The sequence below is a fragment of the Macaca fascicularis genome, chromosome 5, assembly GCF_037993035.2.
Source record: "Macaca fascicularis isolate 582-1 chromosome 5, T2T-MFA8v1.1".
In the NCBI taxonomy this organism is placed as follows: Eukaryota; Metazoa; Chordata; class Mammalia; order Primates; family Cercopithecidae; genus Macaca; species Macaca fascicularis.
In genome coordinates, this window is record NC_088379.1 from 107,479,205 (window position 1) to 107,505,359 (window position 26,155).

At 34.4% G+C, this 26,155-nt stretch overlaps 1 protein-coding gene across 6 annotated transcripts in view; it reads left to right on the top strand.

Moving 5' to 3' along the window:
• The window catches only part of BANK1 (B cell scaffold protein with ankyrin repeats 1), a 315,442-nt gene that overhangs the window by 17,843 nt on the left and 271,444 nt on the right, over nucleotides 1–26,155 (top strand). For 5 of the 6 annotated variants that reach the window (XM_045392698.3, XM_074040965.1, XM_005555547.5 and 2 more), the window contains one exon: nucleotides 20,799–21,197. The exons of the other annotated variant lie outside the window; for it this stretch is intronic. In XM_045392698.3, the coding sequence (XP_045248633.2) occupies nucleotides 20,819–21,197 (379 nt within the window). In that variant the 5' untranslated portion in view covers nucleotides 20,799–20,818. The remainder of the gene's footprint in view (nucleotides 1–20,798; nucleotides 21,198–26,155) is intronic. 6 annotated transcript variants of the gene reach the window in all.

Sequence of the window (26,155 nt, forward strand, 5' to 3'; positions counted from 1 at the left end):
TAACCAACATAAATGCCCGTCAGTCAATGAGTGGATAAATAAAACGTGGTATGTATGCACCATGGAATACTACTCGCTCATAAAACGGAATGAAATAATGGCCTTTCCAGCAACCTCGATGGAGCTGGAGGCCATTATTCTGAGTGAAGTAACTCAGGAATGGAACAACAAATATTGTATGTTCTCACTTATAAATGGGAGCTAAGCTATGAGGATGCAAAGGCATAAGAATGATATGATGGAATTTTGGGACTCAGGCAGAAGGGTTGGAGGGGAATGAGGAATGAAAGACTACATATTAGGTACAGTGTACACTACTTAGGTGGTGGATGCACCAAAACCACTAAAGAACTTCTCCATGTAACAAAAAACTACCTGTTTTCCCCAAAACTACTGAAATAAAAATATCTAAAAAATAAAAAAATGGATACTGTTAAAATATATATATTATAAAATACCAATAATAAAGAGTACTTTAAAAATGGAAAGATTATAATTTGCATTTCCCTAATTCTTTGCATTCTCAAAGGAACTTTCAAGCTCCCACTAATTGACTCCTAGAAAATTTTTCTAATGTGTCATTTGCTTTGAATCATGGAGAAATCTAAACAATGATCATATAAGCTACTTAATCAAGGCTATTCTACAAATACTGTGTGAAGAGAAGGAGAAAGTATAGTGTACATATATCCATTTTACTTCAAAAGGCTTTAGGAAAGGAAGAGAAGGAACTAGAGCTGAAAGCAGTGTTCAGATGGTGTGGTAGGCAGAACAATGGTACCTCAAAAGTGTATGTGTCCTAAGCCCCAGGCCTGTGAATATGTTATGTTATATGGTACAGAAGAATTAAGATTGCAGATAGAATTAAGATTGCTAATCAGCTGACTTTGAGATGGGGAGATTATCATGGATTGTCCAGTTGGGCCCAATTTAATCACAATGATCCTTATGAGTGAAAAGGGAAGCAGAAGAGTGAGTACCAGAGAAATGGCAGCATGAGAAGGATTTGGCCCAATATCACTGGTTTGAAGCTGGAGGAATGGGACCATTGGTCAAGAACTGTGGGTAGCCTTCAGAAGCTGAAAAATGCAAGTAAATATATTTCTTCCTGAGGCCTATAGAAAGAATGTAGCCCTGCAAATATCTGATTTTGTCAAATTGAGACCCATTTCAAACTCCTAAATTTCAGAACTGCAAGATAATAGCTTGTGTTGCTTTAAACCCACTAAATTTGTGATTGATTTTTTTATAGGAGTGTTAGGAAACATACAGATATCTAAACACATGTGGGCTATGCAAAGACAAAGAGTACCATAAATACTGCAGATAGGACCCCCTCATCAGGCATTTATATACCATCCATCTAGTTAAAAAAAAAAAAAAAAAACTAGGTGTAACCATGAAGAAATAACCTTTATAAAGTATGAAGAACATATCAATGTTACCCTTAGGTAGTCATCTTTGGCAAGATATATATTTATACATTATTGGAACATCTTTCGGGAATTCACTGTTATATTTTATTGGCCAAACAAAATAAAAAAGAATGTCCCATTATTGTTTATTTACAATGAGTGACTTTATCAATTTAATTATTCTTGTCAATAATACTGTTGGCTACTGCTGCTATTATGATTCTTACTAGTACAAATACGTATTTATTTTATCAGTGGTTCATTTTCCACAAGTGCCAAAGAGGATACAGAGAGCACAGGATTGTTATGAAGTTAAAGTACATTAATGCTTATAAAGCATCAGAACATTCATTCGCATATATTAGGCATTTACTGCATTTTGGTAGCCTTTATTATAGGTATCATCATCATTATCTTCATTATTACTGCTGTACATCTCAGTGATTGCTGGTCACCAGGTCTTAAACCAGGCATGTGGGCTTCATATTTTATCTCTAGGAATGAGGGATCAGAATCTACATTTCTTCAGGTCAAGCAACTGAAGCTCAGAGTATAGGAAGTCACCTAACTAAAGTTGAAGAACTTTTAAATGACAGGGTCAGGACTGTTCCTGAAATGTTTTGTGAAACTTCTGTGAGTCTTTGTGTCAGGTGCTGTGTGCTTCCATTAAATAAGGCCCCCTTCCAGCCTAAGCCCCCAAACAAAATATTCTGAGAGAGACAACTTGTTAGATGTACAAGTATTATTCTAATCTTTTTTAAAGGCCAGTAATATTATTTTATGGCCTCATTTTACTTTAATATCTTAGAACATGAACCATTTTTAATCCTGGTAGGGAATTTTTTTGAAACCATTTTCTCCTAGTGATAAAATTTCAGTTGGAATAGGATCATATGGAACCATATGGCATAATTTAAAAGCTACTCTCTTATAAAAATAATATATACACATTCTAGAATATTTAAGGAATAAACAACGTAAGAATAATATTATAATATACTGCAGCCCTCAGAAATAAATATTGATAATATTTGTCTTGAATTATATGAGTTTTTGTGTATATACATAAAGAAGCTCATATTGTGTTTATGGTTTTGTAATTCCCAACATTGTGTAACCCATTCATTTATGATGATACATTTTAAAAATGCCAAACCATGAAAAATCAGGGCCATTTGTCAGACAGGGACATTTTATAAAATTCAGATCTTTTTGATTTCTAAATTTTTCATTTCTGCACTTTGTGATACTTAAAGATTTATTGACACTTCCCTTGCAAGACAATACTTTTACACTAACCCTAGGATATATAAGATTAGAAGATTCCTTCACTACAGGTCTTAATGAGATATTAGAATAAACTACTTTGTGTTAAAGTAATTTATAGAAGTCCATTTCCTTTTTATAATATGCAAGTTTTTTTAAGGGCAGGAATTGGGCTTTATAATCTTTTGTCTCTTAAAGTCTGAAAATTTGTTCTTTATAATAATCATTAAATAACTATTACATAAACATATAAACAAAGGTTTAAGTGATTAGAGAATTAATATTGAGGTATTTTTATCAACATTGTAATACTTATGAATGATTATGGTAAATTATCTTGTTGAATTTTAAAATACCTGGTCTGGAAATTCCAGTGATGAGTGAGAACTAAAAAATGTTAAGGTAATGAATATTAGAGTCATAGAATGGCAAAGAAGATTATTCTGTGAAATATGACTAGAATTAGTAAGAAGTTCCAAAGAATAAACTGTATCTTTAATTATATATATTTTTAAGTGTCTCTTGCTGATTTTCAACTTTGATTACAATTATAAAGTACATTAACATAAAGGAATATCTTCAAGTTCAAGTGGTAAAATGTTAAAATCATAATAATATCTTATTTTTACAAACTCAGATTAAAAAGTGTATATCTAGGGTAACATTTAATATTTGGATTGCTGTTTCTCTACACTATATTTAAAGGTAAATAATTAAGCAATGAGATTCATTAAATAAAATAAATTACTAAAATTTAAGGATAAATGTAAAACATTCATTTTTATATATTCTTGACATAGCTCTATCTTTACAACATTTATATGATGTAGAGCTTCAGTTTTTGATGATACTGTTCTATACATTTTAATAGGAGAGAAGAAAATATAAACAATTGGAATATTTCTTCCCGTTCTTCATATTCTAAAATCATTTTTAGAGGTTCACATTTTTTATTAAAATTATGCCTAGATATTATTATATTGCATACTTCTAAGTGTCAAATATTAATCAAAGCAACCCCACCAAGAATTTCCAATGCTTCATTATTTCAGTTCAGAAAAGAGTTTGGTGTTCAATCTTGTACAAAATGTCAGCCAGGGACAAAAATAATTGAGCATTATTTTTTTTTAACTTTGACTTTTGTAAACAGGTTATTGCCTAAATTCTGAACTGTGAATTTTCCTAATATGACACCTGGAATGTGGAAATTAATAAAAGTAAAAAAGTAATCTTGGTTAAAGTTAGTATGAATTTAAATACTGTTTAAAAATTGCTTTTATTTAATCACATATTGTATTATAAACACTCCCCCAAATCACCATCTATATTATTTTTTATAGTTTTAGATAAACATCATATTTGTATTTATATACAATATTCACTTCAGAATTGCAATCTAAGTTTTAGATACATAATGTTAAATATTGTGTTCTTTGTCCATACATATATGATTTGGCCCTCATCTAACAAAAATCACTTTGGTGAATTAAGGTAGATTTGGGGCAAGTTAATGATTTTAGTGAATTTAATAAATCACATGTGTTTGGTTCCTTAATAAATAACATTTGAGCTATTTCAATGTATTTTCCTCAAAGAAAAAAAACCTAAAATCTTTATTTTCTTTTTTCACATTAGCAAAACGTGAGAGAGAAAAAAAATGTGACTGTAATCATCTACTGTGGTACTGGAAATATTGTCAGTATAAAAAAGACATTATGGTGATTCTCAAACTTGAGTGGACTTAAGAATTACCAAAATGCTTAGTTACTTGATAATCCTTTCCTGAACCCCAATTCTGGAAATTCTGATTTGACCAAGTGTCTAAAAGTGGCTCTGATGGGTGTGCGTCCTTGACCACATTATGAAAAGACATTGTCACTCTAGGAGAAATGTAGTTGTGACCAAGTGCTGCAGCATAACTGAGGATTGTTTTAGAGTTACCTAGAATTTTTAGCACTTGCTATCTTGTAAACTCCATGCAGAAGTTACGTTTACTGTGAACATAGACCACAGGAGGCCTTGGGGAGCTTCTGCGGGTGATAGGAGACACACTTTGCTAGGTCTGCGATTTCCCTTCTGGCCAAGAATGGCTGCAGAGGATGCACACATCAGGAAGAGGGTGGGGGACTCCTTGCTTGCTGGTTTTGCTTGCATCCAATGAGTAGAAATTCAACCTATTCTTTGTTTTGGTATGTACATATCTTCTAGTATATAGCTATTTCTAAGATATTTTACAATTACTACGTATGATACAAATTTTGAGATGAAATTTATTTAGAGGGGTTTGCTTATGTTTCAATCAGTTATGTTTCCAAAGTGTGACGTCCTATGTAATTCTGTACATAACAAAGCCCTTGAAAGATATTAGTGTCACTGTACACAAACACTTGCCAATATAATTAATTGCAAGATCTCATTGCAATTAGTTAGGAGTGTACTTATTACATCCCTAACTTATATACTTTAGTAATACAGGCTAAAAAGCATTCATTGTTCAGTTAGATCTGCCTTTAGCCCATGAAAAGAATTCAGGCAGGTAAAACAAATTTTAAATATTTTAAGTACTCTGTTTGGGTCATTGCTCTCAAAGCATGATTATGCATACTGTCTTTTTTCCACCACTGCCACCGTCTTGTGTTCTGGAAAGAAGAGGGTGAATTAAGGAGAGAGAAAGAACAAGGAAACAAGGGAAATGCCAACACAGTTTTCTTTTTCTCGGAACTAGGACAGCAAAATTAGATTTGCTGGTGAAACTAAAGTTACTTTCTTTTTAATCTGATCGACTGGTCGTATGCTTTTATCCATTGGGAACCTCAAGAAACGGACTGGAGTTTTATTTCATTTTGTCAATAATATTGCCTGTGGTATGGTTTGATACTTGAAGTAGAGCTGGCAGTAGATGATGTGAATTTAAGTTCAGCTTAATGACTTACTATTAGTGTGACCTTGGGCAAGTCTCCTAAACTTTCTAGCTGTGGCTTTTCAAGTTTAACATTTTTGTTTTTTCATTAACTTGAGTTAAAATTCTTTCCTTAAAACTGTAATACTAAGAATGGTATAAAAACACACCATAATAAAAACACACCATAATATTCATGTGAATGTACTTTGTATATTATTACTATTGAATGGAATTCAGTGTACTTTGAAATGTGCCACATTTATTATATAATAGAATGTAAAGCCACTTTTCAGCATAAGAGTTCAGGGACATGTATTGGGTGTAGGGGTGAGGATTGAACAATAAATAACCCTCTTCAGTGTTTGAGTTGTTAAGCAGTATTAAGAAATATGACAAAGAATAAGGGAAGGGGGAAATCAAATATTGCCTTTATTACTGATGAAGTTGATAATTGGCTCACATGGCTTATATCTGTGAGAAAGTGGAGTTTATAATGTGAAATCCTAGAATTAGAGAGATATACCCACCCAGCCACAGGAGACCCTGGACCATAGGTCAGGGGCTGTCAGAACATATGCCTTCATGCTACAGAAGCTTAACAAAACAATTACAGGTAGAAACTAGGACACTGACTACACGCATATTCTGAATCCTGGCCCTCCAGGATATTTGCCGTCTTTTATATGGATATAATAAAACTGGAAATATAAAAATTGAGGAGTAAGTAGAAACTACTACTAATTTATCACAAAATAAAAGTGTAAGTATTACACCTGGGATTTTTAAACATATGTCGTTTTGAGGTCTGAGTACTATAATCTGCATTTATTATTGGTTAAAATGTCAATTATTTCTTTAAGAAATAACTTTAATTTTTAAATTACACCAACATTTACTAAGTAATTGAAAGAAGATTCTATTTTCAAATCAGAGATGTACTGAAATTATTATTGATAGATGTAAAAGACATGGATCAAGTTCTGACTTTATACATTTTTAGGGTTAAAAAAAGATATTTAAAAATTATTGGAGTTTAAAATATATTTTAAATGTTTTAAATACTCTGTTAAGGAGTTGCTACCAGAGCTCTAGAAATGTTTTTTTTAATCAAATTTTATGATTTTTACTAATTTTTGTCACACTTTTTTTTATAGTCAAGAATATTAAGGTATAATCTACATAAATAAAATTTACTTTTAAAAGTGTACTTCTGAAGGATTTTTAGAAATTTATATACTTTACAGACCATTACAAGTATTTAAATTTAGTCCTTTAGCACAATAATAATGTCTCTGTTCCATGCATTCAAAATATCTACCCTAACTACCCTAACTTTTATGTAATTATATGTTTTTCCTTGAAATGAACTTTATGTGTTTGTGGAAAGTGCTTTGCCACAAGACAAAGAATTTCCAAGATGAGTTTTCCTACAACATATAAAACCTACAAAACTTTGATCCTATTGCAGCCTCATTTGTATCTCTAAAAGTTTTCAATGGGCATTCGTTGATCACTGATGTGGTCAAAGGCTTGTTATGCAGGTATAATTACTCACAAAGGAAAACTGAGAAACATGAATTCAAGTCTAATTTTCCTTTGTGTGTAACAAAAGACATAGGCTCATGTTTCCTAGCTATTTTTTCTTGTTTAGTAATTTAGTTTGTATATTTAATTCCAAAATGAAATGAATATATCCTTTCCCATTTCTTCTTATTTTGTTCAATGTAGATTCATCCATAGCTCAAGCCATCTTTTCTCTAAATCAAAGTGGACTCTCAAATATATTACATGAACTTACATCAACTGGAAGAATTTCCTTTCACCATGAGTGGGGCTGTAATGTAGAAATGGATGTAATATTCACTTTGGACTGCTGCTGGCATATTTTTCAGAATGATCTGGAAACTAACGCCATGCTTCTTCTTTTTTTTTTTTTTTTTCTCGGTTAACAGGTTTAGTCATTCCTCATGAGGCTACAGATGTATGTTGAGGGAGGAGTGGTAAAGTGGTAAGATTTGGTGTCATAGAAGCTTAAGCTACAGGCTCATGGCATTTACTTCTCCCATCCAGAATTGCCTGAGTCTGGTTTTATATATATCATACTCATTTTCAAATAGAATATTATTTCTCACAACCAAATTATAATTTGGTAGATCATATAACACCCAGTTTATGAATGGTCAGTTAGACTACATAAACACTTGGTGTCATATAAGCAGACATTATTCTCAATTAGGATCCAATAATAACTCACAAGTTAATTTTCAAATAGAAAGGAGTCATTGGAAGAATAAGGAATGGTATTCCTCCAAAATCTCAGGGGTATGTGTTGTGGATCTCCTATTGAGAGTTGCCAGAAACTTAATAAAGCTTTGTTATAAAGCTCAAAGGACAGTGTAGTGTGCACTGCAGCCTGACTGTATAGTAGAGCCCTTTTTTGCTCCTACTTAAAACTGGTATTATTGCTGGCTACCTGGTAAATGGGCCCAAATATGTTTGTTTCCTTCAAAATGCAAAGAGGCCCATCAAAAGGTGAGATTCAATAATTTATATACCCAAAGGAGTGTCAATTATTCTATTATAAAGACACATGCATATTTTATGTTCATTGCAGCACTGTTCACAATAGTAAATTTATGAAATAAACCCAAATGCCCATCAATGATAGACTGGATAAAGAAAATGATAGACTGGATAAAGAAAATTCCATATACACCATGGAATTCTGTGCAGCCATAAAAAGTAATGAGATTATGTGCTTTGCAGGGATGTGAATGGCACTGAAGGCCATCATCCTTAGCAAACTAATGCATGAACAGAAAACCAAATACCGAATGTTCTCACTTATAAGTGGGAGCTAAATGATGAGAAAACATGGACACATAGAGGGGAACAACACACACCAGGCCTGTTGGAGGGTTAGGGGTGGGAGGAGGGAGAGGATCAGGAAGAATAACTGATGAATGCTGGGTGATTAATACCTGGGTGATTGGATGATCTATGCAGCAAACCACCATGGCACACATTTACCTGTGTAACAAAGCTGCACATCCTGCACACATACCCCTGAACTTAAAAGTTGGAAATAAAAAAAATTGTCTTTCAGTATATAGGGCTATCCTGATACGCCTTAAAGGAAGCTTGTCCAACCTGACCAGGATGGCTTTGAATGTAGCCCAACACAGATTCGTAAACTTTCCTAAAACATTATGAGATCTTTTTTCTTGCAATTTTTTTTAGCTCATCAGCTGTCATTAGTGTTAGTGTATTTTATGTGTGGCCCAAGACAATTCTTCTTCCAGTGTGGCCCAGGAAAGCCAAAAGATTGGACACCCCTGCTACACCAATGGCTGTCTAGAAGGATTGATGACATTTTAGGTTCCTGAACTTCAACATGGTTTATCCTTCACACTCTGACACAAATGTATCATATTATGACAACTAGAACATTTGCTCTTTTGCTATGAGCAAGTTTATTTCATCAATTTTATATTTTACATATAAAATTATGTACTGTATGGCATATATATATGGTCAGTATTTATACAGATGTTATTATGACATGGGGCATAGCCTTGAGGTAAGTCAGTGAAAGGTTGCTGCTGTTTCTACCAAGTGACTGCCAACTGATTATTATCTTTATTCATTGCAATTATAAAGAAAATGACTTGATAAATATCTGTTTATAGTTTACATAGGCTAGTTGATTTGCTGCAGTGAATATATCATCTGTGGAATAGCAGTTAATATCAATACTTGGTTATGTTTATGAAAATCAGCAGTTATTTTACAAGACCCTTTGGCTTTTGTACTGGCAAACTAGAGAGTAAAGCAGAGTTGTGAAGAAATAACCACCATTGTATCTTCATCTCCCAAGTCTTTGTTGGTGGCAATAATCTGTAATTCCTTCAGGAATGTAGTACAATAGTCCCCCTTCTCTGTGGTTTTGCTTCCTGTGGTTTTAGTTATCCATGGTCAACCATGGTCCAAAAATAGTAACATATTTTGAAAGGAAGATAAAGAGAAACCACATTCACATAACTTTTACTATAATATACTGTTACAGTTGTTCTATTTTTTAAATAATTTTTGTTGCTATGCTCTTACCATGCCTAATTTATAAATTAAATTTTATCATAGACATACATGTATAGCAAAAAAGCTTAGTATATATAGAGTTCTATGCTATCTGTAGTTTTGGGATCCGCTGGGGGTCTTGGAAGGTATTCTCCATGGATCAAGAAAGATTACTGTATTTTTGGGTTTTTTTTTAGTTTACTGTGAGGATGGGATTTGACAGTTTCAGATACATGTATTTTGCGTTTCCTACCATAATAGTCCTCATTCTCTGTTAGGATTCTGACATTTGCTATATATACGCATTTTCACCAAACATTTCTGGCTTAAAAAATACCCACAGGGATACCTCTGTGGTACTCACATGGGCCCATTGGAATCATTATCATATACTCAAGGCAAAATGTCATTTACTATTACACCTGACTTCTATAAATTCCCAAAAAATGCCATGGTGGTATTTTCAGTCTTTGGGAATTTTTTTATCAGTTAAGACCAGTAACTAATAATTGCTAGAAGATATTCCTGAGTATTCTGAGTATTATTTTTTCCCTAGTACACGTGCCTTCAGGTCACTCTGACGAAGGCTTGGAGGAAGATTTATGATATCCATGTTTAGCATCATAGAAAATCCCTTTTTCAGAGGGACCTGAGTTCCCTTCAGTCAAAGTCATCTAAGTCTATAAACTAGGGAGCAGTCTGTGAATTTCCATTATAGCAACTTAAGTACGTTTTTGCACCCCAAATGAGAATTGTTTTGTTTATAAAGATGATATAGAACCTTCATAGGCTATATATTTTAGGTTTACATTACATTTGTAATCTGTATTACAAATATGTACACTATATATTTCATTCCTAAGGACCGTCAGATGAATTAGATACCACCAGAATACCTGCAGTGAAAAACACTTTTATTATTTATATTGTCTCTAATGATTGAGTGTTACCATTTGTTCTCTACCAACTCAGACTTCATTATTCTCCATTGACATCAAAAGTTCAGTTCAAAGGTCTAAACCTAATCATTGTGTCTATGCTACAGAAGACAGACATCACAGCACTTTTCATGAATATATTTCTTAATGCTAGCAAAGGGAACATCAGAACACTCTAGAGTAGAGGTCAGCAAATGATAGTCAGTAGACGAAATCCAGCTGGTGTCCTGTTTGTGTATCACCTGTGAGCTAAGAATGGTTTTTACACGTTTAAAGTTATAGAAAAGAAGAGGAGAAGGATAAGGAGGAGAAGAAGGAAAAGGAGATTCCAAGTGTGCCGCAAAGGCTAAAGTATTTACTATCTAGCCGTTTACAGAAAGTTTGTCTACTGACCCCTCCTCTATGTCACAGCAGGGAAATTCTGGCATTGCAGCCTCATTGACTGTAGGCCACCATGGAATCCAAGTTTTAATTAACCATTCTAATAGGCTGTTAATACTACCACAGGTACTTGAGATAATACATTAAATCCTGAATGCTGTTAAAATACAACCATATTGATACATTCAGTCAGATCCAATCTTCTGATTCATCTTTCTCAGTCTAATAACCCTTAAAATTCATTCCGTACATACTTTCCAAACTCATGCTGATATATATTGGCAATATCCACGAACAATTTCTGAATATTAAATCGTTTTTTTGTGGAATTTTCTCCCCTTCCCTTTTTGTGGGCTCTAACTCTAGTTACTGATTCAAGAGGCAAGCAGTGAGGGATGTTGGCGTCTGTACTAGGAAAAGTTGACATTACTTGTAAGGCAATTGTCTCAAGTGAAGTTTTAAAAAATGTTCTTTTTTTTAACTTTTATTTTAGGTTAGAGGCTACATATGATGGTTTGTTACATAGGTAAACTCATGTCACGGGGGTCTGTTGTACAGATTATTTCATCACGCAGAAATTAAGCCCAGTACCCAATAGTTACCTTTTCTGCTCCTCTCCCTCCTCCCACCCTCCACCTTCAAGCATACCCCAGTGGCTGTTGTTTCCTTTTTTGTGTTCATAAATTCTTATCATTTAGCTCCCACTTATAAGTGAGAACATGTGGTATTTGGTTTTCTGTTCCTGCATTAGTTTGCTGAGAATAATAGCCTCCAGCTTCATTCACGTTCCCACAAGACATTATCTCATTCTTTTTATGGTTGCATGGTATTCCATGGTGTATATGTACCACATTCTCTTTAGCCAATCCATCATTGATGGGCACTTAAGTTGACTCCATCTCTTTGCTATTGTGAATTGTGCTGCAGTGAACATTCATGTGCATGTGTCTTTATGGTAAAGTGACTTATATTCCTCTGGGTGGGTCAAATGGTATTTCTGTCTTTAGGTCTTTGAGGAATTGCCATACTGCATTCTACAATGGTTGAACTAATTTACACTCCCACCAACAGTGCATAAGTTTTCTATTTTCTCCATAACCTCACCAGCATCTGTTATTTTTTGGCTTTTTATTAATAGCCCTTCTAACTGACATGAGATGGTATCTCATTGGGCTTTTGATTTGCATTTCTCTAATGATCAGTGATATTGAGCTTTTTTTCATGTGATTGTTGGCCACATGTATGCCTTCTTTTGAAAGTGTCTGTTCATGTCCTTTGCCCACTTTTTAATGGGGTTGTTTGCTTTTTTCTCTTGGAAATGTGTTTAAGTTCCTTATAGGTGCTCGATATTTGACCTTTGTCAGATGCGTAGTTGGCAAAATTTTTCTCCCATTCTGTAGGTTGTCTGTTCACTGTTGATACTTTCTTTTGCTGTTCAGAAGCTCTTGTTTAATTAGATTCCATTTGTCAATTTTCACTTTTGTTGCGATTGCTTTTGCTGTCTTTGTCATGAAGTCTTTGCCCATTTCTATGTCTAGGATGGAATTGCCTAGGTTGTCTTCCAGGGTTTTTTTTTAGCTTTGGGTTTTACATTTAAGTCTTTAATCCATCATGAGCTGACTTTTGTATATGGTGTATGTCTGGTTTGGGGTTTTTTGTTTGTTTGTTTGTTTGCTTGATTTTTTGAATTGAGGAGGGATAGTGAAGCATTCAAACTAACAGCAAAAATTTACTACACTAATGAGATAAGGGAAAGGAAGATGGTTATTGGAATTGCATGAAAACTGGATCCATGAAAAAAAAGTCATAGAAAAATGGCCACACAAGAAAGCAGCCACTGTCCAAACTAAAATGGAGGAGTGGGTGGAAGGCCAATAAAAAACCCTATTATTCTTTCTTCTCATCTGATATTCTGATGGTGCTTTCAATCAAGGTAGGCATGGAAGCCTGGATGATGTAATCCATAAGGGCCAGCCTCCAGGAAAGAAATCAGTCTGGGGGAATCATAGAAAATAATAAGATTCTGAGGAGATCATTCTTGATGTTGAATTGGAGAAATGAGAAGCACTTGGCAAGGCGTGGTGGCTCATGCCTGTAATCCCAGCACTTTGGGAGGCCTAGGTGGGTTGTTCACTTGAGCCCAGAAGTTCGAGACCAGTCTGATCAACATGGTGAAACCTTGTCTCCACCATTAAAAAAATACAAAAAAAATTTAACCTGGCATGATGGTGAGTAGGTCCCAGCTACTCAGGAGGCTGAGGTGGGAGGATCGCTTGAGCCTGGGAGGTGGAAGTTGCAGTGAGCCCCAAGATGATGCCACTGCACTCCAGCCTTAGTGAGACCTCGTCAACAACAACAACAACAACAAAAAGGCACTTAAGAGACTGTATGAGATAGTAATGTTACCATATTTCACTGCTTCTAACAATTTATTTTATTATTCAAATTCTCTAAAGTTACCATATTTTATTGATTCTGACAATTTGTTATTCAAATGCTCTAAAGTTAAAATTTATCTTTAAATTTGTGGTACATTATAGTTTTTGATCACAGCATTCTCTTCTTAAAGAAACAAAATAATGGGTGGTCTTATGGTCAGTGCTGTCTTGGAATGAATACTTTTTTTTTTTTTTTTTTTTTTTGAGACAGAGTCCCGCTCTGTCGCCCAGGCTGGAGTGCAGTGGCGCAATCTCCCCTCACTTCAAGCTCTGCCTCCCAGGTTCATGTCATTCTCCTGCCTCAGCCTCCTGAGTAGATGGGACTACAGGCGCCCGCCACCACGCCCCGCTAATTTTTTGTATTTTTAGTAGAGGCGGGGTTTCACCATGTTAGCCAGGCTGGTCTCAATCTCCTGACCTCGTGATCTGCCCGCCTCGGCCTCCCAAAGTTCTGGGATTACAGACATGAGCCACCGCATCTGGCCACCACATTTTCTTTATCCAGTCTATCATTGATGGTATTTAGGTTGATTCCATGTCTTTGCTATTATAAATTGTGCTGTGGGGAACATTTATGTGCATGTGTCTTTATGGTTGTGTTTGTACTCTGTTGTTAGTTTCTTTTGTGGTGCAGAAGCTGTTTAGTTTAATTAGACCCTATTTGTCATTTTTTTGTATTTGCTGCAATTGCTTCCTAAAAGCCATTTCTAACACAGTAACTTTCCCAAATCGTCACTCACATTTTCTCTTCTTTTAATACAAATTATCAAAAGGTGCAAGATGTTCTCAACCATGATATCTATATCTTGATAAAAAATATATTTTCAAAAAATTTTCTTTTAATTCCCATTCCAATGTATATAAATAATATAGACAATATAGAAACTTAGGAAATAATCACTTATTTTATGCATATATATATATTTACCTTTGTAAACCTTATTATTGTGGTTTTTGGGAAACTTTTGAGTATGGCCTTCCTGCTTTCAGAGGTAGACAGTCTTACTGGTAAGATCTAATATTTCCTGACTTCTATTGTCCTTGCCATGTGATAAGCACATTGTATGATTTTTTTCAGTTAGTACTTTCAACAACCCTATTAGGTACTTGTGTTTTATTCAATTTTATGAATGGCCCAACTAGACATAAAAAGTGATTAGAGATGGGGTTAGAACATTTTCAGTTTATATATCCAGGGTTAGGAAGACTTCACAAAATAATACTGTAACAATTAGTGCCATGCTTTTTTATATAGAAAAAAAAACCCCTTCCATGGTTGCTGTATGAGACATAAAAGTATCTGTTTGCATCTTAGAAGAAGAAAGTGGAAAATTCTGAATTTGCATAAAATTTTTTGCTGGTTGTTCTTCACCATAGCTGAAAAGCATGATCTTAAAATTATGTATTAGTACCTTCCTGCATTTGAAAGAACGAACTAAATTCAATAATGTAAGTGTATAGAAGAAGACTCCTGTAGAAGATTTGGAAAAATGGACTTGAGTACAGGTATTTGATGATGAGCCCATGAAGCTCTAGTGAGAGAATGGAGAAAGATAAGAAACGGAGAAAAGACAATGTGTGTATTAATAAGCAGAATAACACAGTGAGGAGTTACAATTCAATACCATGGGGACTTTCTGATTACTGTGTAAAACAAACCTCAGAATTGCCCCATTGCAGGTTGGATAAGCTGAGTTATTTACACATTTACTTCTGATCCTCACTGCCTGAGGTTGTCCCCCTATTTTTGGTGCACTAAATCCCTGGAACTAATGAGCTGCTAGGCAGGTGCACAAACTGAGGAAGTACTCTTAGCAGCAGAGAAAGTCCTCAGGCAGTAAAGCAGAGGTCAGAAGTGGTCAATATGCTTAATAACTGACCACTAAGCAGTAGCTGGTGGTCCAGGAAGATATGAGATGTGCATTCACAGCGCCCACTACACAGATTTATACAGATTATACAGGAAACGCTTCATATGTGAATGTCCCACTATGAATAAGTGGAATTAGCCACTTTCCCAGAGGAGAAATATTAGTTATGGTGTGTTTCACTACATTCAAACCTTTGAAAAATCCCCAGTTTTGTTCCCATGTTGTACTAGAAATAACAGTACAAAGTTGGAATGTAAACTCAATTGAGTTATACTTACTGTGTAATTTAAGTAATGATATATGTTGTGTGTGTGATTATATTAAGATTAATGTTCTTGTTGTTACTGCTGAATCCATTATGGCTGAAACTCATTTTTGTTTTTGTAATTTTCTGCTTTCTTTTATTCTGCCGTTTGGTTACCAGTTAGAAAAATGTAATATTGAAAGGATGCATTATGCAATCTTTTTCCATTATGCACAATCAAAACATGGGTATGAGATTGGCTCTTATTCAAAAAGAAGAAAATCTGCCATTTGAAGCTGTGCATATGGAATAAGAAGAATTTTAATATATGTTTAGTCTCATTCTTTTGGTAATATGTAATGTAACCTGGTTTTGGTGGAAAAGCAATTATTGATATAAATTATTGATAAATATTTCTTTCAGGTTTGAACATTTGTTATAGAATATTTAAGATAAATAAGGCATTATTGAATCTGAAAGAATATGGTAAATTTATAAAAATTAATATGGCTGTATTTTGTTCCTACTGAACCATTATATAATGCTGTCACTTTATGATGCAAGACTGTAAGATGTACATTTAAAATAATTTATTTGCAGATCTTGATTCCATCTTCAATAGTATTGTCTTTTTATTATGATGAAGCTTTCCAGGAATGGAAATTATATATTTCTGTGTTTCAAGTTTATCATCTATTGTTTCATTGCAAAGCCTATAAAAGTTGACCAATCTTAATGACAGTAACCCTCCTTAAATGGGGAGAATTACTTAGGGTTGATTTAATTCAAGTGTATAAAATGAAGTACAGTGCAAGGCCACTGGGCTACTTTTGAGAATTTATAAAGAACTATTTTGGGGTCTGTGGGCCTAGATATTATTCAGGTACAAACTTTTTTTCTAGAAAAAGGGAAAGAAAACCATGGCTTATTAAAAGAGTTTTTATTAACTTTTATATTTCAACACAACTTAGTTTCGCATGAAAAGAAAGAAAGTCAGCATAAAGATCAACAACTATCTTTGTGGCTCTGATAAATAACTTAGGCCCTCTGAGCCTCAATGAGAACATCAGTAAAATAAGACTAACAGGACCAACTCCGTGCAGTTCAGTGAGGATTAAATGAGGTTATACATGTTAACTGCTTAGCAACATGCCTGGTACATAGAAAGCCTCAGTGAATAATAATTGAGAAAACCAAAGATTGAAATACTGAAATGACTTCATCTGTAGAGAAGAAAGGAATGATATTTGATGTCAAATGAGGATATTGAGAAAATATACGTCAAATAAAAAGGCTCAATTTTCAACATAAGTAAAAATGCATCTAGAGTATTGAGAAAGACTACCTGTGCCATTTTCTTGGGCTTTGAAAGACAGGTTATGATTGTTTCTAGTTTTGATTTCATATAGCTGTCTGCCAATTGTGATACCCAGCCAAATAACATGGGAGTATTAATTCTTTACGTTAACATATACTCATAGCTCATTCTACAATTTTCTTGATTTAAATTATAGAGTCAAAAAGTCAATTCTGTAAATTCTTCATAGATTACTCTACTCTTGGAGTGCATGATATGTTCTGTTTCCTCTTTCTCCTTGGTAGGAAACCAGACTCCCAGTAAGCCTTCACATACTGTGCATAGTTAAGAATACCCCACAGGCTGCTTGATATTGACTAATCTAACTCATATCCCTGCAAATAATCTACCGTAATCTTTTAAATAATATTATTGTGTCCTTTGCTGTTAGAAGTTAAAAGTATAGGGGATAGGGCAGGGCAGACTGCCCGCATTGGAGTCCTGATTCTAATACCACTTCAGTTTTCCCATCTGTAAAATGAGGATAACATTAATACTTAACTTAGTAGTGTAATTGTGAGAATTAAATGAAACAGCATATGTGAAACACATAGAGACCTAATTTATTTTAAGTGCTTGATAATTTTAATTATTATTAATTTTATTTATACTCCTATTATTTTTATAACTGTAGAACAACTTATTCTGGCTATATGCAATATGAAGAAAACCCTCCTTCTACCATTCCTCAAACATAAAAATACTGAATTATGGCATATTATTCCTGTTAAACTATTTATTTATTTAGCATGCAGGCTGGGTGAGATACTACACTACTACACACAGAATTACAGAACTATATTGATGATTCATATACAACTTACACGTGATTCCCATATGTTTTCTGTCAGATTTTTTCTCACTTGCATACATAAATATGTAAAAAAATTGTTGAATATCTGTTCAAGAAATTGTGCGTGGCATTGTGTAGGAATTGGATTGCAAAATAGCTTTATTTATCTGCCCTCAGAGATAATATTTATATCATGAGAAAAGACAGAAATACATAAACTCAATAATTTAATAAAATACAAAAGATCTCAGAATCATTATGGTTTTCATTGCCACATCAGTGGTATAGAAAATACATGCTCTGTTTTCAGAGGAAGAAGATGACAAGAGTTTGGTGTTTCATTCTTTGTACTCTTGATAATACTGTAAAAACTGATATTTAAAAATGATTGTATTTTGTAAAATAAGGTTATTATAAAAATATAAGCAATATGGAAGAGTGAAGAAAAAGAAAGTCATGTATCTCTCAAAGTCCTCTCTCTCTTAAACAATTGTTGCTAATGATAGAATTATTTTAGGTAAATAGTCATGGAGGTACTATTTTATTAAAAATGAGATTAGACTTTACATGCTATCTTTAAATATAAAGTTAATTTAAAGTAAAACTAATGATATATTAATTTTAAGATAAAAATTTCTTTGAGTGCTTTTTAGATTATTTATTATTGTCTAGGGAAAAATGATGATACAGAAATATTGAATGAAGTCATTATTTTAAATTAATGTTTCAAATTTAGGCAGTGTTAAAGGATTACATTCTATTGAAGATGAGGTATGTTTTACTTTCTCCTCTCCAAATGCTCAGTTTTTCCTGCTGTGTAATCACTTTTATTTCATGAAGTTAACATGTGCATTTTGTAGTGCAATCATAATGCCCTCAGCATTTAGTTGTTGTTCTATATGTACATGTATTCAACTCACCCTATTCTTTTTCCAAACTTGCTTTCATTTCCTTTTACTTTACTTTAGTTCTGCTATTTTTTGGCTGGATTTTCCTCTATTATTTAAATTTCGATTACAGTTACACTTTCATGTAAAACAATGATAAAACATAGTGAAAATAGACAGTGCTTTACTTTCTCTTTCCCCAAATACCATTCCACCCTTCTAAGAACCTTAAAAGCCATAATTTTTTCAAAGTTTCTTTTTTTATTCTTTTGCATATTTCAAAAAGATACATTTATATTACGATTTCTTGATTTACTAATTTTAGCTATTATCTATTGTCTTCCTGTAGATAAAAAAAATAAGATAGATATTTTTATACTTTTGTTTGTCTTACTCTTCCCTTATTCTCCATAATATTTAAATCTCAACTTGTCATTAATTAGTTTTTACATTATTATAACTATAAACACATGCACACTATTGATCCAAATAGTCTATAATTATCCTGCTTACTTTTGTAAATTTTGGGGCTTTTTTCTGGAGTTAATATTTACTTCATTTTTTTGTTTTTTGTGCAAAATATTGAAATGTACCTCTCTTTAATTCTTTTTGTAAATGCCCTATAAGACCTGTCAAACCTCCATTATTAGCATATTTTCTCTAATTTTTCAAATACATGTGATAATGTTACAAATGCTTTACTTATTTCCTATAGCTTTCCCTCCCCAAGTCATCTAGCTTTTACAGGTTTATTGCAGTATAACTTATATCTAAGATATGTAGATGAGTGAATTTACATATATATATGTTACATGTATGTATATCTCCATAAATCTCTACCACCTAGATCAAAATATAGACCATATCCAGAACTCCAGTAGGCTCTCTCATGCCTACTTTAATTTGTTAATTCTGCCCTAAAATATTCGGATCTGTATCACCGTGAATCAAGTTTTCTGCTTTGGAACTTTATATAAATACAATTATGCAATATATACCCTTTCTTATTTCACTCAATGTTATGTCTCTAGATTCATCCATGTTGCATGTGGCATTGTTACATTCTTTTTCATTGTTATGCAATATTTTATAGTATGAATATACTGTAAAAATTAGTTTTATAAAAATTTTCCTATAATTTATCTGGAAATTGCTCTGAAGAAATCAACACCAACCTCACATTTTTCTTATCGTGGTGACTTGGTTTTCCTTCCTGGATATGTGAAGAAATTTTATAATTATCATTAAGTCAAGGACAATGTAATCAAGATTTCTTTTCTTTTCTTTTTTTTTTTTTCTTGAGACAGAGTCTAGCTCTGTTGCCTAGGCTGGAGTGCAGTGTCACGATCTCCGCTCACTGCAAGCTCCACCTCCCGGGTTCAAGCCATTCTCCTGTCTCAGCCTCCCAAGTAGTTGGGACTACAGGTGCCCACCACCACGCTCGGCTAATTTTTTGTCTTTTTAGTAGAGAAGGGGTTTCACTGTGTTAGCCAGGATAGTCTCGATATCCTGACCTCATGATCCGCCCGCCTCAGCCTCCCAAAATGCTGGGATTACAGTTGTGAGCCACCGCGCCCAGCAAGATCTGTTTTCTTTAACAGTTTTAGTTGGAGCCTGATTGTTTCACACTGATCCATAAAACTGGCTCCTTTATCTTTCTTATTACAAGGATTTTCTAAATTATTAAAAATTATATGTTTTGCAACATTTTAATGTGTATATTATTCTCTTCTACTTCAGGTTTTTGGATCATCCTTATACTGAATCTTTTCTGTTTTTAACTCTCAACTAAATGTATCGTATTTTCTACAGTTGTGTTAGCCTTGTTCTCCTCCTTTATTTATTTATTTTTTTGAATTACTATGAAAATATCAAGCTTTTCTTTTGGGCCAGAAGTTAAAATATTATCTATAACATTATCTATGTCTAATCTACTCATTTCTTTTTCTAATTTATTTATTATCTGGGTAATGGTACTGTTTTGACTCTCAACTTCTTTTCTTATTTATTATACTTTTTCTTATCATTCTTTTTAAAATTTAAATCAACTTATCTTTGAATTCTAGTTTTCTTTAATCTATGGTTTTTTAATACTATGAAGGACTTTCATATAGTTTTTCTCTGGTATCAGCAACTTAATATATTGCCTAGTAAGCATATTAAAATTTTTGAAAAATAATAACCTGCTGATAGCATTGCAAATATAAGAAAATATTTTTTCTTTTTCAGGAAATACAAAAGACATCATAATGATATATGAAGAGGATGCTGAGGAATGGGCTCTGTACTTGACAGAAGTATTTTTACATGTTGTGCAAAGGGAAGCGATCCTATTATATCGCTTGGAGAATTTCTCTTTTCGGCATTTGGAGTTGCTGAACTTAACCTCTTACAAATGTAAACTTTTGATATTATCAAATAGCCTCCTTAAAGACCTAAATCCAAAGAAATGTCAGTTTCTGGAAAAGATACTTCATTCACCAGAAAGTGTAGTTACTTTGCTTTGTGGAGTGATGAGTTCACATCAGCTTTATGAATTATTAAATATCTCTCAAAGCAGATGGGAGATCTCAACTGAGCAGGAGCCTGAAGACTACATCTCTGTAATCCAGAGTATCATATTCAAAGGTAATGTTGCCAAATCTTTGTTTAATTTTTTTTTGTTTTTTGTAATTAAACAATTGCAAGTTTTTTAGAACCAATAACTGATGTTATGATAAAAATAAGAAAAATGAGAGCTGCTTTTATTCAACAGTATATTGTACTGTCCACAAAATAGATTAAGGTTCTTAATTTTTAGCTCCATTCCAATCAAGGCTTATTCGTTGTTCTAAAAATGCTTATAAATATATTCTTCAGGGCAGCCTGGATGAGACCATGGCAGAACAAGTATGGTATGCTCAGCCATATGACAGTTTGGTTCTGGAAACTGGTTTCTTATATAACTGGTGAGGCATGAGTTAATATACTGTAGTAGTGTTACCAGTCAGTAACAGTTCAAGGTTTGAAGGTCTGGGTTACAATTACAGAGCTTTTAAAATTTTAAGCTTGTAACCTTTAGATAAAATACAAGGTCCCATTAATTAATTAATTACGTTTCCATGTAATAATCAAAATGCTGCAACTTACTAATGTTAAAGCTTTTCCCTTCCATAGTTTTATTCTGCTTGGTGTGAAAGGAGTGCTGTGGTCAGCTGCTTCCCTGGGTTTCTTAGTCTGTACTTTGCTCTCAACTCCCAGTCTTCCAACTATGGTTTCATGGCTTAAAGGGAAGGAGTGAAGCTATTATTTTATCTTGGCAACATCAGATTAAAAGTTGCCTCTTTTTCTTGGAGTAAATTTCTGAGTTTTTGGAAATCCCTTATTCGCTGGGAATGTCTCTCCTGCAGTTTCTTAATGAGTCAAATATTCTCTCTTCTCTAAGATCATAGCTGTGGTTATCTAATGCATGTAGATTCTTACTGTCGAGTTCTATGGCTCATTCATATGTCTCTCATGATGAAAATGGCACTGAGATATCTCCTGGCTGGGTGTTTCTCCTACCTTGTCCACATCTATCTGACGATAAACCTTTTATCTCCATTTATCTTTTTCCGGACAAACTCTGGGCATATAAGCCATTCCCAGAGTTGCTATCACCATCCTGCCCTCAGAGCAGCAGTACAGCAACAGTCTCTTGCGTTTAGTAATTTCCAAACCTGGATCCAGCACAAGTGTTGGGAATTCTGGAAATCCAGGGAACCTATATCAACCCCAAATGGTTCGCTAGAAGCTCTTCTCACTACACTTCTCACTATGCTTCTTTCCTGGTGGAAAACAACTTTCTTCTCCCTGTGTCGCCCAGGCTGGAGTGCAGTGGCTGGATCTCGGCTCACTGCAAGCTCCGTCTCCCGGGTTTATGCCATTCTCCTGCCTCAGCCTCCGGAGCAGCTGGGACTACAGGCATCCGCCACCTGATCCGGCTAGTTTTTTGTTTGTTTATTTGTTTGTTTTGTATTGTTTAGTTTGTTTGTTTGTTTTGTATTTCACCTTGTTAGCCAGGATGGTCTCGATCTCCTGACATCGTGATCCGCCTGTCTCGGCCTCCCAAAGTGCTGGGATTACAGGCTTGAGCCACCGCGCCCAGCCTGTTTTGTTTTGTTTTGAGACAGAGTCTCACTCTATCACCCAGGCTGGAGTGCAGTGGCATGAACTTGGCTCATGGCAACCTCTGCCTCCCAGGCTAAAGCAATTCTTGTGCCTCAGCCTCTGGAGCAGCTGGTATTACAGACATGCACCATCATGCCTGGCTAATTTTTGTACTTTTAATGGAGACGGGGTTTTACCATGTTGGCCAGGCTGGTCTCGATAACCTCAAGTGATCAGACCACTTTGGCCTCCCAAAGTGCTGGGATTACAGGCGTGAGCCACCACACCCGGCCCAAATCCAATAGTTTTTAAAAGCATTGTCTTAGTTGTCTATTGTTGCACAGCAAGTTTCTCTAACTTTTGGCAACTTAATAAATAATGGTTATATCAGTTTCTATGATTTAGGAATCTAGGAGAGGTTTAGCTGGGAGGTTCTGGAGCAGGCTTTGTCATGAGGATGCAGTCAAGCTGTCCGGAACTGAGATCCTCTGAAGGCTCCACTGGGTGAGGATCTACTAACAGGGCTTACATTGTTGACAGTTTCCTTTGTTGTTGTGATTTTAATAATCCCTTGGTTGGCTGAAGGTCATTTCTAATCATTCCTGAGGAAGGTTCCTTGGAAGCAATGTTTCTGAATTCCTGCATGTTTAAAAGAGTTTGTCTCTTGTCTTACACTGAAGGTAGAGTTTGTCTGAGGAGAGTATTGCTATTGCCCTTCTGTCTCTAGCATTGCAGAATTTACAGAATTTGTATTTGCCTAGCTGACTAAAGGATTCTTCATTTATAGTTGAAGTTTAGTGACTTTACTAGACTATTTTAGTGCTGACTATTCTGGATTATTTTTCCCAGGGACATGCTTTCTTATTTTTGTTTTTATCTTTTTCCCAAAATGTAGATTCAACTCTTCTTTTATTTCATGAAGAATTTCTTAACTTATATGTAAGTTTACGGTTTATTTTTCAGGGATTCCTTTTTTATGTATTTTGGATATCTTTAGTCTGAAGTGCACTCTACAATTTCTCTCTAATCCCTTTTGAGTCTATTAATATCTAATTAACTTAGTTTGCATTTTCACTTTAACTTTTGCTACCATTTTGTGCTTCCAGGAGTCTCTCTTCCTCTGTATTACTTCCAATCTCTTTCATTTTCATAGTACTTTGACTTTTTCTCATTGTACCATTTGGTTGAGCACTTGTAATTTAAAATTCATCTCCTGTTCTTAATTCACTCACCTCTCTCTAACTTCTTGCATATCTGCACTATATAATTGCTTTCAAAAAGTGATTTCTATTCATTACATTAAAAATTCACGGTGAAATGTTTGGTTACAATTTTCAACTTTGTTTATGGTAATATGTTTTTAGTTTTTGCTCCCCATCTCCTTTGGTTTTCTCCTTTCCTCTTTTCCTCCCTCCCTTCCTTGCTTTCTTCCTCCCTCCCTTCCTTTCTTCCTCCCTCCCTTCCTCCCTTCCTTCCCTCCCTCTCTCCTTCCCTTTCTCCCTTTTCCCTTTTAGTATCTTTATACAGATTATGTGCTTGTTCAGGTTTTCCTCCTCTCCTCTCCTCTCCTCTCCTCTCCTCTCCTCTCCTCACCTGTCCTCTCCTTTCAAGACAGAGTTTCACTCTTGTTGCCCAGGCTGGAGTGCAATGGTGCGATCTCCGCTCACTGCAACCTCCGCCTCCCAGGTTCAAGCAATTCTCCTGCCTCAGCCTCCTGAGTAGCTGGGATTACAAGCGTGTGCTACCACACCCAGCTAATTTTGTATTTTTAGTAGAGATGAGGTTTCTCCACGTTGGTCGGGCTGGGCTCGAACTCCCGACCGCAGGTGATCCGCCTGCCTCAGCCTCCCAAAATGCTGGGACTACAGGCATGAGACACCACGCCCGGCCTCAGGTTTTCTTATGTGTCGCTGAGAAAAGAGAATTTTTTCAGTCCAGCCAGTGGAAATAGACAGAGTGGGTTTTGTTGTTTGTTCTGTTTTGCTATTGTTGTTGTTATTTTACCATGAAAGACTGTACTTCTCTGCTTCCACAGATGTAGACTGCTTTCTGTAATATGATTTTTCTGTATAGTTCTTCATTTAACCTCACTTTGTCTACTTTTTAGAACCAAACTGCTTCCATAGATGCTTCTCCCTCAAATTGATGCCTCATATCTATAATGTGCCCTTAGCCTTAGAGGAAGTATGTTTGCTGGCTCAAATCTGCAGCTTCTGGACTGTTTCTTCAAAGTGTCTTTTCTCTGTTTCCTCCTGTACACCCTTACGCTCTATTATCACTGTTTTAGGAAACAGTTCATTGAATTTGGGTCTAGAATTTCACTGTTTCCTATTTCCTCTAAATAGGATATTTGCATAATATTTCCTCATTGTCTGTGTGTTGGGATGATTTCCAAGAATAAAAAGGGGAAATATTCACAATACACCATAATGTTTAAACGGGAAGTTTTCAAGTTTCTTACGATCTCTTTTGCTCTCTTGTTAGTATTCCTCAAGTACATTAAACTTTTTTGAGTGAAAAGAAAAAAGTGTTACAATAGGAAAATTATTTTTTTAAATCACAATAAAGCACAAGTAAGCATATGCTACTTTTCTCCCTGAAGATTGTTAGTAAAATTTTAGATGGCTCCTCACACCCATAATTTCTGTTTATTCAAAGAACTCATGTTATTTTGGCCACTTGAGCTATAATGTCACTGTTATGTAAAAATATTTGATATATATCTTTTTATTGCTTCAGTTGTTTTGTTTTATAATGAGTATTTTTGAGTGGATATGAAAGTGGTATTCTGCTATGTCTTCAAATTATATTTCTATTCATACTTGATGAGAGAAAAACTCACACCTTGTAGACAACACAGTACTATTTTGGAGACACTATTATTTCTCATCTGCCCACATTGATTTTGGACTCTGATTTCTTAGAGTAACTTAGATATGCCAATTGGAGAATATAACCATCTTATCTGGAAAAGGGTGTTCAAATATAGTGTATTTTTGTCTGAATGCAACAAGAATGCAACCAGAAGCATATAGTTGTATTTCTAAGTCTACAAAATGGTAGCAATTTCCAAACTACATAAAATAACTTTTATATGTGGGTTGTGTCCTTTGAAAAAATTGGTTCTATTTGCTGTAGTCTATGCAGTGATAAATTTGCTTAAGTGCTCTGCTAAATTATTTTATGTTTATGTTGCCATTCATGTTGAAGACATAAAGTCTCGTATTTAAATTGAGATCGGTCAAAAAAAAAATTGGTGAAATAGGACAAAGAATGTGGAATGCAGTTTTTACTGTCCCTTTTCTACTTTTCCTCATTCCATAAATAAATTATACAAAGAATAAGGGGAACTTATTATTCAGAAACATGCTATGAAAAAGAGAATAATAACAATGCCAAGAAAGTCATGTAAATAATTAAATGTTCTAATATATTAATATAAGACAAAGAAAAATCAG